General features: G+C 44.4%; 1 protein-coding gene across 2 annotated transcripts in view; it reads right to left on the reverse strand.

Moving 5' to 3' along the window:
* Nucleotides 1-12,182, reverse strand: part of KDM3B (lysine demethylase 3B) — an 892,876-nt gene that overhangs the window by 529,624 nt on the left and 351,070 nt on the right. For both annotated transcript variants that reach the window (XM_069244431.1, XM_069244432.1), the window contains exon 11: nt 196-348. In XM_069244431.1, coding sequence (XP_069100532.1) covers nt 196-348 — 153 coding nt within the window. The remainder of the gene's footprint in view (nt 1-195; nt 349-12,182) is intronic.

Raw genomic sequence — 12,182 nt, forward strand, 5'->3', positions numbered from 1 at the left:
AGTAGATCATTCGTGTCCATGACGATCTGATCTAGAACCCAATATTCGGCTCCAAGTAACAAAAATAGCAGTTCAGTGCCCACTGTGTTCATTTTTCATATAACAGAATTATTCTATAAAATGCAGTTGAACACACCTTACAAATGATTTTGATTAAGTTTCAGTACCAAGCAAGGTGATTTTAATAGAACCTACCTGTTCGAGGTCGACTCTTCCTCATACGATAGCAGTCCAGACAAACGCCAAATCCACATTTGCGACAAACCCAGTGTATATTGAAAAGCGTTGTCTCACACACATCACACATTTCTCGCACGCCTCGCACGGCCCGCTTCCAGGCCACCTTTTCTAAAAGGAGAAAAGAATGTCAGGTTCATTAATAAGATCTGTAAATTTTTACATGAATCATAAGAGTGGCAGCAGTCACTGGTTTACTTATCAATAAACTAGCTTCTTGGAATAATACTAGTTTCAATAGCTTGAAACCTTTCTAGATTCAAATGACATACATTATTCCACCTCCTAGTGATAGGTGCAGAATTGTAGTTATAAAACTTTGCACTCTGGGTTTCGACCACATGAAGAGCCAGTACGACTCACTATGATGTCAACCGCAACCTGCAATACACCAAAAACCGCCTCTATTTTAGATACATTTTCTGGATGTAAAACTAAAATTACACTTAAGTACTAGTTTCTTTTGCAATGTGAACCTCTTCTAGCTGCGCATGCTGTTCATGGATTATATTCATAGTATTAGCTCCCCAAATTTAGTAGGTTTTAACTAAGAATAATGGTATACAATTATTGTAACACAAACAACTTTCTTTTGAGACTTACGTTCTATAGAGCCATGTAGAGGAATGTGTTCTTGTAGCATGTGCCCTAGGTTTTGTGCCATGGTTTTTGTTCTCTAATGAATAATACGTTTGGATTGTTTGAGCAATCCATCTAGCATTAGCAAAAGCATTTCCTGTAGTTTGAGGTACTTCACACAAATGGTACTGTTTTTCTAATTTCTTTTGTTTTTGCCACAGTAAAGCATAGCCATTCCGACATTTAATGTATGTAGACCTTAGTAGAGCAATGTTTGTTTGCTGGAAAAAGGATCATCATAATTGGTTGACATGAAAAGGCAAAACCACCTTTGAAATAAACTTTGGATGTTTTCTCGTTACCACTTTAGCTATTATTAAGGCTCCTTATTTGAAAAGGTCTGTAATGTGCTCTAGCTTAACTAAGTTATAGCTATTAAGAAGCTCCAGAGACTTACACACATGTTCAGGAAGAACAAGTTACTTACCTTCGGTAACGAAGTATCTGGTAGAGACTATCTAGCTGCAGATTCCTTACCTTAGAATTCCCTGGCGTCAGCTTCGAATCTGGAGTTTTTTGTGAGCAGTACCCTGCGTGCGTGCTGTCGTACAGCGTCGTTCGGATCCGCGTGTGTCGACCAGCTCCACGTGCGTCGTCAGAGTCGTCTATGATGTCACGGTTGTCTATATAGATGATGTCACGGTTGTCTATATAGACGCCGTCTCGGCGCGCGTACGTCAGTTCCTTTCCACAACTTCCCGCGCCAGAAGCACAGAGTCATGGAAGAACCAACCAATACACTTCTAACCTCTTTGACTGTTTGGAGAAAAACACTATCATGCCTGTAAGAAAGGCAAAAGTTGCCAAATTGAAACATATGGAAAATGTCACTTACCCAGTGTACATCTGTTCGTGGCATTAGTCGCTGCAGATTCACATGCTGTGCACATCCCGCCATCTGGTGTTGGGCTCGGAGTGTTACAAGTTGTTTTTCTTCGAAGAAGTCTTTTTTCGAGTCACGAGACCGAGGGACTCCTCCCATTTCGACTCCATTGCGCATGGGCGTCGACTCCATCTTAGATTGTTTTCCCCGCAGAGGGTGAGGTAGGAGTTGTGTATGCTAGTCATAGTGCCCATGCAATGGAGTGAATACGTATGTACATAATGAAGTTTAAAGTAATATATTTACAAACTTACAAATGTTCAAGATCAACTTCTAAACGGCTACAGGCTCCCGGGGAGGCGGGTGGGCGCATGTGAATCTGCAGCGACTAATGCCACGAACAGATGTACAATGGGTAAGTGACATTTTCCGTTTGATGGCATGTGTAGCTGCAGATACACATGCTGTGCATAGACTAGTAAGCAGTTATCACCCCAAAAGCGGTGGTTCAGCCTGTATGAGTTGAAGTTGTTTGGAATAATGTTCGTAGTACAGCTTGACCTACTGTGGCCTGTTGTGCAGTTAACACATCTACACAGTACTGTTTGGTAAATGTATGAGGCGTAGACCATGTTGCTGCCTTACATATTTCGTTCATTGGAATATTTCCTAGAAAGGCCATGGTAGCACCTTTTTTTCTGGTTGAGTGTGCCTTTGGTGTAATAGGCAGCTCTCTCTTTGCTTTAAGATAGCAGGTTTGAATACACTTAACTATCCATCTAGCAATGTCTTGTTTAGAAATTGGATTCCCTGTATGAGGTTTTTGGAAAGCAATAAATAGTTGTTTTGTTTTTCGAATTAGTTTTGTTCTGTCAATGTAGTACATTAGCGCTCTTTTGATGTCTAATGTATGCAGTGCTCTTTCAGCTACAGAATCTGGCTGTGAGAAGAACACTGGTAATTCTACCGTTTGATTCAAGTGGAACGGTGAGATCACTTTTGGTAAAATTTGGGATTTGTCCGTAGAACTACTTTATGCTTGTGTATTTGAATAAATGGTTCTTGTATGGTAAATGCTTGAATTTCACTCACTCTTCTTAGAGATGTGATGGCAATCAAAAATGCAACTTTCCATGTTAAGTATTGCATTTCACAAGAGTGCATGGGCTCAAAAGGTGGACCCATGAGTCGTGTTAAGACAATGTTGAGGTTCCATGAAGGAACTGGTGGTGGTATAATTCTTTTTAGGCCTTCCATAAATGCTTTTATGACTGGTATCCTAAATAATGAAGTTGAGTGCGTAATTTGCAGGTAGGCTGAAATTGCGGTAAGATGTATCTTTATTGAAGAGAAAGCTAGATTTGACTTTTGCAATTGTAGTAAGTATCCTACTATATCTTTGGCAGATGCGTGTAAGGGTTGAATTTGATTATTATGGCAGTAATAAACAAATCTTTTCCACTTATTTGCATAGCAGTGTCTAGTGGTAGGTTTCCTAGCTTGTCTTATGACCTCCATACATTCTTGTGTGAGGTCTAAGTGTCAGAATTCTAGGATTTCAGGAGCCAAATTGCTAGATTCAACGATGCTGGATTTGGATGTCTGATCTGTTGTTTGTGTTGTGTTAACAGATCTGGTCTGTTTGGTAGTTTGACATGAGGTACTACTGAGAGGTCTAGTAGTGTTGTGTACCAAGGTTGTCTTGCCCATGTCAGTGCTATTAGTATGAGTTTGAGTTTGTTTTGACTCAATTTGTTTACTAGATATGGAAGGAGTGGGAGAGGGGGAAAAGCGTAAGCAAATATCCCTGACCAGCTCATCCATAACGCATTGCCCTGAGACTGATCTTGTGGGTACCTGGATGCGAAGGTTTTGGCATTTTGAGTTTTCCTTTGTTGCAAATAGATCTATTTGTGGTGTTCCCCACATTTGGAAGTAAGTGTTTAGTATTTGGGGGTGAATCTCCCATTCGTGGATCTGTTGGTGATCCCGAGAGAGATTGTCTGCTAACTGGTTCTGAATTCCTGGAATAAATTGTGCTATTAGGCGAATGTGGTTGTGAATCGCCCAATGCCATATTTTCTGTGTTAGGAGACACAACTGTGTTGAGTGTGTGCCTCCCTGTTTGTTTAGGTAATACATTGTTGTCATGTTGTCTGTTTTGACAAGAATGTGTTTGTGTCTTATTATGGGTTGAAATGCTTTGAGCGCTAGAAATACTGCTAACAGCTCTAAGTGATTTATTCGAAACTGTTTTTGCTGTATGTCCCATTGTCCTTGGATGCTGTGTTGATTGAGGTGTGCTCCCCACCCTATCATGGAGGCATCTGTTGTTATTACGTATTGTGGCACTGGGTCTTGGAAAGGCCGCCCTTGGTTTAAATTTATACTGTTCCACCATTGAAGCGAAATGTATGTTTGGTGGTCTATCAACACCAGATCTAGAAGCTGACCCTGTGCTTGTGACCATTGTGATGCTATGCACTGTTGTAAGGGCCGCATGTACAACCTTGCATTTGGGACAATGGCTATGCATGAAGACATAGTAGTTTCATCACCAGTTTGACTTGTATCTTTTGATTTGGATACATGGACTGTATTACATTGTGAAATGTGTGAACTCTTTGTGGACTTGGATTGGCAATCCCTTTTGCTGTGTTGATTGTTGCTCCTAAGTATTGCTGTGTTTGACACGGCAGAAGGTGTGACTGTGTTGTTGATTGAGAAACCTAGTTTGTGGAGGATTTCTATGACATATTTTGTGTGTTGTGAACACCGTCTTAGCATGTTGGTTTTGATTAACCAATCGTCTAGGTACGGGAACACATATATTTGCTGCCTTCTGATATGTGCAGCTACTACTGATAGGCATTTTGTACAAACTCTTGGTGCAGTTGTTATTCCGAATGGCAACACTTTGAATTGGTAATGTATCCCTTGGAATACAAACCTTAGGTACTTTCTGTGTGAAGGATGTATTGGTATATGGAAATATGCATCCTTTAGGTCTAGTGTTGTCATGTAGTCTTGTTGTTTGAGCAGTGGGATTACGTCTTGTAATGTAACCATGTGAAAGTGATCTGATTTGATGTAGGTATTTAATGTTCTGAGATCTAGTATAGGTCTCAGACTCTTGTCTTTTTTGGGTATCAGAAAGTACAGGGAGTAAACTTGTGTTTATTTGTTGTTTTGGTACTAACTCTATTGCTTCTTTTTGTAGCAATGCCTGAACTTCTAGTCCTAGAAGATCTATATGTTGTTTTGACATAGTGTGTTTTCGGTGGGATGTTTGGAGGGAATTTCAGAAATTCTATGCAATAACCATGCTGGATAATTGCTAAGACCCAAGTGTCTGTTGTTATTTCCTCCCAATGTTTGTAAAACTTGGTTAGTCTCCCCCCCCACAGGTGTTATGTGTTGGGGATTTGTGACCTTGAAGTCACTGCTTGTTTGGAGGAGTTTTGGGACTTTGGAACTTTCCTCTATTCCTTTGAAATTATCCCCCTCTATATTGTCCCCGAAAACCTCCCCGCGGATACTGGCTCTGGTAAGTGGGCTTTGTTTGTGAGGTTGTGGCTTCTGTGGTTTGCCCTCGAAACACCCCTCGAAATTGGGTCTTTCGAAATGTGCCTCTGCTCTGTGGGGAGTAGAGTGCGCCCATGGCTTTGGCCGTGTCAGTGTCTTTTTAAGTTTTTCGATCGCAGTGTCCACCTCCGGCCCAAACAACTGCTGTCCGTTGAATGGCATATTCAGCACAGCTTGCTGTATCTCTGGTTTAAATCCTGATGTACGCAGCCATGCATGTCTCCTTATTGTTACTGCTGTGTTGACAGTTCTAGCAGCTGTGTCTGCAGCATCCATTGCTGACCGTATCGGATTATTGGAGATACTCTGTCCTGCTTCTACTACTTGCTGCGCTCTTTTTTGGAACTCCTTGGGTAAATGTTCAATAAGGTGTTGCATCTCATCCCAATGGGCCCTATCATATCTGGCTAGCAAAGCTTGCGAATTTGCAATACGCCACTGGTTTGCTGCCTGTGCCGCCACCCATTTGCCTGCAGCATCGAATTTTCGACTTTCTTTATCTGGAGGTGGTGCATCTCCTGAAGTATGAGAGTTGGCTCTTTTGCGCGCTGCTCCCACAACAAAAGAGTCTGGTGTTAGCTGATGTGTAATGTACACTGGGTCTGTTGGTGGCGGTTTATATTTTTTATCTACTCGGAGTAATGGCTCTCCCTTTAACAGGCTCCTCAAACACTTGTTTGGAGTGTTTTAGCATTCCGGGTAGCATAGGAAGACTCTGATATTGGCTGTGTGTGGACGACAGTGTATTAAAAAGAAAGTCGTCTTCAATGGGCTCTGATTGAAGGCTGACATTATGAAATGCCGCTGCTCTTGACACCACCTGTGCGTAGTCTGTACTATCCTCTGGTGGCGATGGTTTAGCTGGATAGCATTCTGGACTATTATCTGACACTGGTGCGTCATAAAGGTCCCATGCGTCAGGGTCATCTTGACTCATTCCTGTATGAGTTGGGCATTGCATCATTGGTGGAGTGGCTACTGGTGATGGTTGCGGAGAGTGATGTGGGGATGGTGGCGGTGTTACTTGTTTAGCCACCTTTGCGTGTGGTTGTTTGTCCTTGTCTTGGAAGGCAAGCTTGCGTTTCATTTTGACTGGAGGAAGAGTGCTGATCTTCCCTGTATCTTTTTGAATAAAGAGCTGTCTTTGTGTGTGATCTGGCTCTATTGTCTCTAATTCCTGTCCAAATCTATGTGTATTCATTTGTGTGGACAGTCCTTTTTCCTCAGTGTAGGAACTTGTTTTCGGTTCCGAGGCCGGATATTTCAGTACCGAAACCTTTTCGGCTGCTTTTTTCGGCTCCGACGAAACCTTCTTTACTTTCGGCGTCATGCTCTCTCGGTGCCGAACCGTTTCGGTGCCGCTGTCTCGGTGCTGAATCTTCTCTGAGCCACTATCTCGGGCCCGAGATTGCTGTGTGCCGGTATCTCGACCGGAGTCGGATGACTTCGACACCAGCTCGCCCTTTTTCGGTGCCGAGGAACGGTCACCTATTTTTCGGGTTAAGCCATGGCCTGTTGGCGGTGGCGTCCCCTGGGCTTTAGCGCTTTTCTCGTGAGTTCTTGGTTTCGACGTCTTACTCACGGTTTTAGGGGTTTCCTCGGGATCGATCTCCTCAGAGTCCGACTCCTGGGTCAAGAATGTTTCTTCCTCCTCCTCGAAACGCTCTTGTCCTGTCGGCGCCGACGCCATTTGCAGTCTTCTTGCTCTTCGGTCCCTGAGTGTCTTCCTGGACCGAAACGCTCGACAGGCCTCACAAGTATCCTCCTTGTGTTCTGGTGACAAACAAAAGTTACAGACCAGATGTTGATCTGTATATGGATACTTGTTATGGCATTTTGGACAGAAGCGGAATGGGGTCCGTTCCATCAGCCTTGAAGAAACACGTGGCCGGGCCGACCAGGCCCCGACGTGGGGATCGAAAAAACCCCGAAGGGCCACCGGAGCTCTTCAAAAGTCGGTGTTGATCTGTTATAACTAACCCGATACCGAATGCAAACAATACCGACGATTTTTCCGAGATTCTAACTAACTTTCCGACCCGAAACATGGAGCGAAAAGGAACACGTCTGAACCCGATGGCAGAAAAAAAACAATCTAAGATGGAGTCGACGCCCATGCGCAATGGAGCCGAAATGGGAGGAGTCCCTCGATCTCGTGACTCGAAAAGACTTCTTTGAAGAATAACAACTTGTAACACTCCGAGCCCAACACCAGATGGCGGGATGTGCACAGCATGTGTATCTGCAGCTACACATGCCACCGAACATATATATATATATATATATGGAAAATGTCACTTACCCAGTGCACATCTGTTTGTGGCATGTAGTGCTGCGGATTCACATGCTATGATTTATTCCGCAATCTAGTGTTGGGCTCGAAGAGTTACAAGTTGTATTTCTTCGAAGAAGTCTTTTCGGAGTCACAGGATCAAGTGACTCCTCCTCTCGGTGATACTGTGCATGTGCATGGGCATTGACTCCATTGTTAGATTGTTTTCCCGCAAAAGGGGGGAGGAAGGAGTGATAGTGTGTAATAATATAAATGTTGTTTAGAAATATTAAGTAAAAATAGATGCCCATGCAAATGTAAATGTATCTACATATGTACAAAATAGAAATAAAACTGCAATGACTACAGGTATCCGGGGAGGTCGGAGGGTGCATGTGAATCTGCAGCACTACATGCCACGAACAGATGTACACTGGGTAAGTGACATTTTCTGTTTGATGGCATGTGTAGCTGCAGATACACATGCCATGCATAGACTACAAAGCAGTTACTCTCCCCAAGAAATGCAGTGGATAGCCTGTAGGAGTTGTTTACAATAATGTTCTTAAGACATCTTGACCAACAGTGACCTGTTGCTCTGAAAATACATCTACACAGTAATGCTTTGTAAATGTATGTGGTGTAGCCCATGTGCCAGCTTTGCATATGTCTGCCATTGGTATGTTTCCTAAAAATTCCATAGATGCACCTTTTTTCCTAGTGGTATGTGCTTTAGGTGTGATTAAAAGTTGTCTTTTTGCTTTGATGTAACGTTTGTGTCCATCTAACAATCCATCTTGCTAATCCTTGTTTAGAGATAGGATTCCCTTTATGTGGCTGTTGAAAAGCAACGAAAAGCTGCTTTGTTTTTCTGAATCCTTTTGTTCAATCCACATAGTACATAACAGCTCTTTTGATGTCAAGAGTGTGAAGGGCTCTTTCTGCAATTGAATTTGGCTATGGGAGGAAGTCTGGCAATTCCACTGCTTGGTTTATGTGAAAAGGTGATTGTAGGAAGTTGGCTCTGTATGTGCTATTTCAAAGTAAGGAATAGCATGCACAGAGTCCAAGGGTTCCCCTTAGAGGTAAAATAGTGGTAAAAATAGATAATACTAATGCTCTATTTTGTGGTAGTGTGGTCGAGCAGTAGGCTTATCCAAGGAGTAGTGTTAAGCATTTGTTGCACATACACATAGACAATAAATGAGGTACACACACTCAGAGACAAATCCAGCCAATAGGTTTTTACATAGAAAAATATCTTTTCTTAGTTTATTTTAAGAACCACAGGTTCAAATTCTACATGTAATATCTCATTCGAAAGGTATTGCAGGTAAGTACTTTAGGAAATTCAAATCATCAAAATTGCATGTATACTTTTCAAGTTATTCACAAATAGCTGTTTTAAAAGTGGACACTTAGTGCAATTTTCACAGTTCCTAGGGGAGGTAAGTATTTGTTAGGTTAACCAGGTAAGTAAGACACTTACAGGGCTTAGTTCTTGGTCCAAGGTAGCCCACCGTTGGGGGTTCAGAGCAACCCCAAAGTCACCACACCAGCAGCTCAGGGCCGGTCAGGTGCAGAGTTCAAAGTGGTGCCCAAAACACATAGGCTAGAATGGAGAGAAGGGGGTGCCCCGGTTCCGGTCTGCTTGCAGGTAAGTACCCGCGTCTTCGGAGGGCAGACCAGGGGGGTTTTGTAGGGCACCGGGGGGGACACAGGTCCACACAGAAATTTCACCCTCAGCGGCGCGGGGGCGGCCGGGTGCAGTGTAGAAACAAGCGTCGGGTTCGCAATGTTAGTTTATGAGAGATCTCGGGATCTCTTCAGCGCTGCAGGCAGGCAAGGGGGGGATTCCTCGGGGAAACCTCCACTTGGGCAAGGGAGAGGGACTCCTGGGGGTCACTTCTCCAGTGAAAGTCCGGTCCTTCAGGTCCTGGGGGCTGCGGGTGCAGGGTCTCTCCCAGGCGTCGGGACTTTAGGTTCAAAGAGTCGCGGTCAGGGGAAGCCTCGGGATTCCCTCTGCAGGCGGCGCTGTGGGGGCTCAGGGGGGACAGGTTTTGGTACTCACAGTATCAGAGTAGTCCTGGGGTCCCTCCTGAGGTGTTGGATCGCCACCAGCCGAGTCGGGGTCGCCGGGTGCAGTGTTGCAAGTCTCACGCTTCTTGCGGGGAGCTTGCAGGGTTCTTTAAAGCTGCTGGAAACAAAGTTGCAGCTTTTCTTGGAGCAGGTCCGCTGTCCTCGGGAGTTTCTTGTCTTTTCGAAGCAGGGGCAGTCCTCAGAGGATGTCGAGGTCGCTGGTCCCTTTGGAAGGCGTCGCTGGAGCAGGATCTTTGGAAGGCAGGAGACAGGCCGGTGAGTTTCTGGAGCCAAGGCAGTTGTCGTCTTCTGGTCTTCCTCTGCAGGGGTTTTCAGCTAGGCAGTCCTTCTTCTTGTAGTTGCAGGAATCTAATTTTCTAGGGTTCAGGGTAGCCCTTAAATACTAAATTTAAGGGCGTGTTTAGGTCTGGGGGGTTAGTAGCCAATGGCTACTAGCCCTGAGGGTGGGTACACCCTCTTTGTGCCTCCTCCCAAGGGGAGGGGGTCACAATCCTAACCCTATTGGGGGAATCCTCCATCTGCAAGATGGAGGATTTCTAAAAGTTAGAGTCACCTCAGCTCAGGACACCTTAGGGGCTGTCCTGACTGGCCAGTGACTCCTCCTTGTTATTCTCATTATTTTCTCCGGCCTTGCCGCCAAAAGTGGGGCCTGGCCGGAGGGGGCGGGCAACTCCACTAGCTGGAGTGTCCTGCTGGGTTGGCACAAAGGAGGTGAGCCTTTGAGGCTCACCGCCAGGTGTGACAATTCCTGCCTGGGAGAGGTGTTAGCATCTCCACCCAGTGCAGGCTTTGTTACTGGCCTCAGAGTGACAAAGGCACTCTCCCCATGGGGCCAGCAACATGTCTCGGTTTGCGGCAGGCTGCTAAAACTAGTCAGCCTACACAGATAGTCGGTTAAGTTTCAGGGGGCACCTCTAAGGTGCCCTCTGTGGTGTATTTTACAATAAAATGTACACTGGCATCAGTGTGCATTTATTGTGCTGAGAAGTTTGATACCAAACTTCCCAGTTTTCAGTGTAGCCATTATGGTGCTGTGGAGTTCGTGTTTGACAGACTCCCAGACCATATACTCTTATGGCTACCCTGCACTTACAATGTCTAAGGTTTTGTTTAGACACTGTAGGGGTACCATGCTCATGCACTGGTACCCTCACCTATGGTATAGTGCACCCTGCCTTAGGGCTGTAAGGCCTGCTAGAGGGGTGTCTTACCTATACTGCATAGGCAGTGAGAGGCTGGCATGGCACCCTGAGGGGAGTGCCATGTCGACTTACTCGTTTTGTCCTCACTAGCACACACAAGCTGGCAAGCAGTGTGTCTGTGCTGAGTGAGAGGTCTCCAGGGTGGCATAAGACATGCTGCATCCCTTAGAGACCTTCCTTGGCATCAGGGCCCTTGGTACTAGAAGTACCAGTTACAAGGGACTTATCTGGATGCCAGGGTCTGCCAATTGTGGATACAAAAGTACAGGTTAGGGAAAGAACACTGGTGCTGGGGCCTGGTTAGCAGGCCTCAGCACACTTTCAATTGTAAACATAGCATCAGCAAAGGCAAAAAGTCAGGGGGCAACCATGCCAAGGAGGCATTTCCTTACAGTGATACCACATTTGGCAGAAATTTTGGATTGGTTCTAAGTACAACTTTATATTTGTGTACTTGGAAAACAGGTTCTTCAAGAGTGAATGCTTGTATTTCACTAACTCTACGTAATGAAGTAATAGCTACTAGAAAAGTAACTTTCCAGGTTAAGAACAGAATCTCTCATGAATGCATGGGTTCAAAAGGTGGTCCCAGTAATCTTGTGAGTACAATATCGAGATTCCAAGCAGGAACAGGCGGCGTTCTGGGTGGAATATTACATTTTAGTCCTTTCATGAAGGCTTTTAGAAGAACTGGAACTCTAAAGAGTGAGGTATGTTGTACAGTCTGCTGATATGGCAGTAAGGTCAATTTTAATAGATGAGAAAGCTAAATTTGATTTCTGTAAACGAAGTAGGTAGCATACAATATCCTGTATTGATGCTGTAACTGGGTCAATGTTTTTAGATTGACAGTAATAAACAAAGTGTTTCCATTTGTTAGCATAGAATTGTCTAGTTTCAGGTTTGCGTGCTTGTTTGAGTACTTCCATACGTTCTAATGGAAGTTGTAAGTATCCAAATTCTCTGGCTTCAGGAGTCAAATCGCCAAGTTGAGAGCACTGGGATTTGGATGTCAGATTTGTCCTTTGTTTTGTGTTAACAAATCTGGTCTGTTTGGAAGTTTGTAGTGAGGTACTACTGACAGGTCTAGGCTATGAGAATCACAGTGAGAGAAGTCTGACGCAGTTTGTTGACCAGGAATGGAAGTAGTGGGAGAAGGGGAAAAGAGTAAGCTAATATCCCTGACCAGTTGATCCATAGAGCATTGCCCTTGGACAGAGGGTGTGGGTGCCTGGATGCGACGTTTTAACATTTTGCATTTTCGCTTGGTGCGAATAGGTCTGTTTCTGGTGTCCCCCACTTTTGAAAGTACTGATGAAGTACT

The sequence above is a fragment of the Pleurodeles waltl genome, chromosome 7 (genome assembly GCF_031143425.1).
Source record: "Pleurodeles waltl isolate 20211129_DDA chromosome 7, aPleWal1.hap1.20221129, whole genome shotgun sequence".
In the NCBI taxonomy this organism is placed as follows: Eukaryota; Metazoa; Chordata; class Amphibia; order Caudata; family Salamandridae; genus Pleurodeles; species Pleurodeles waltl.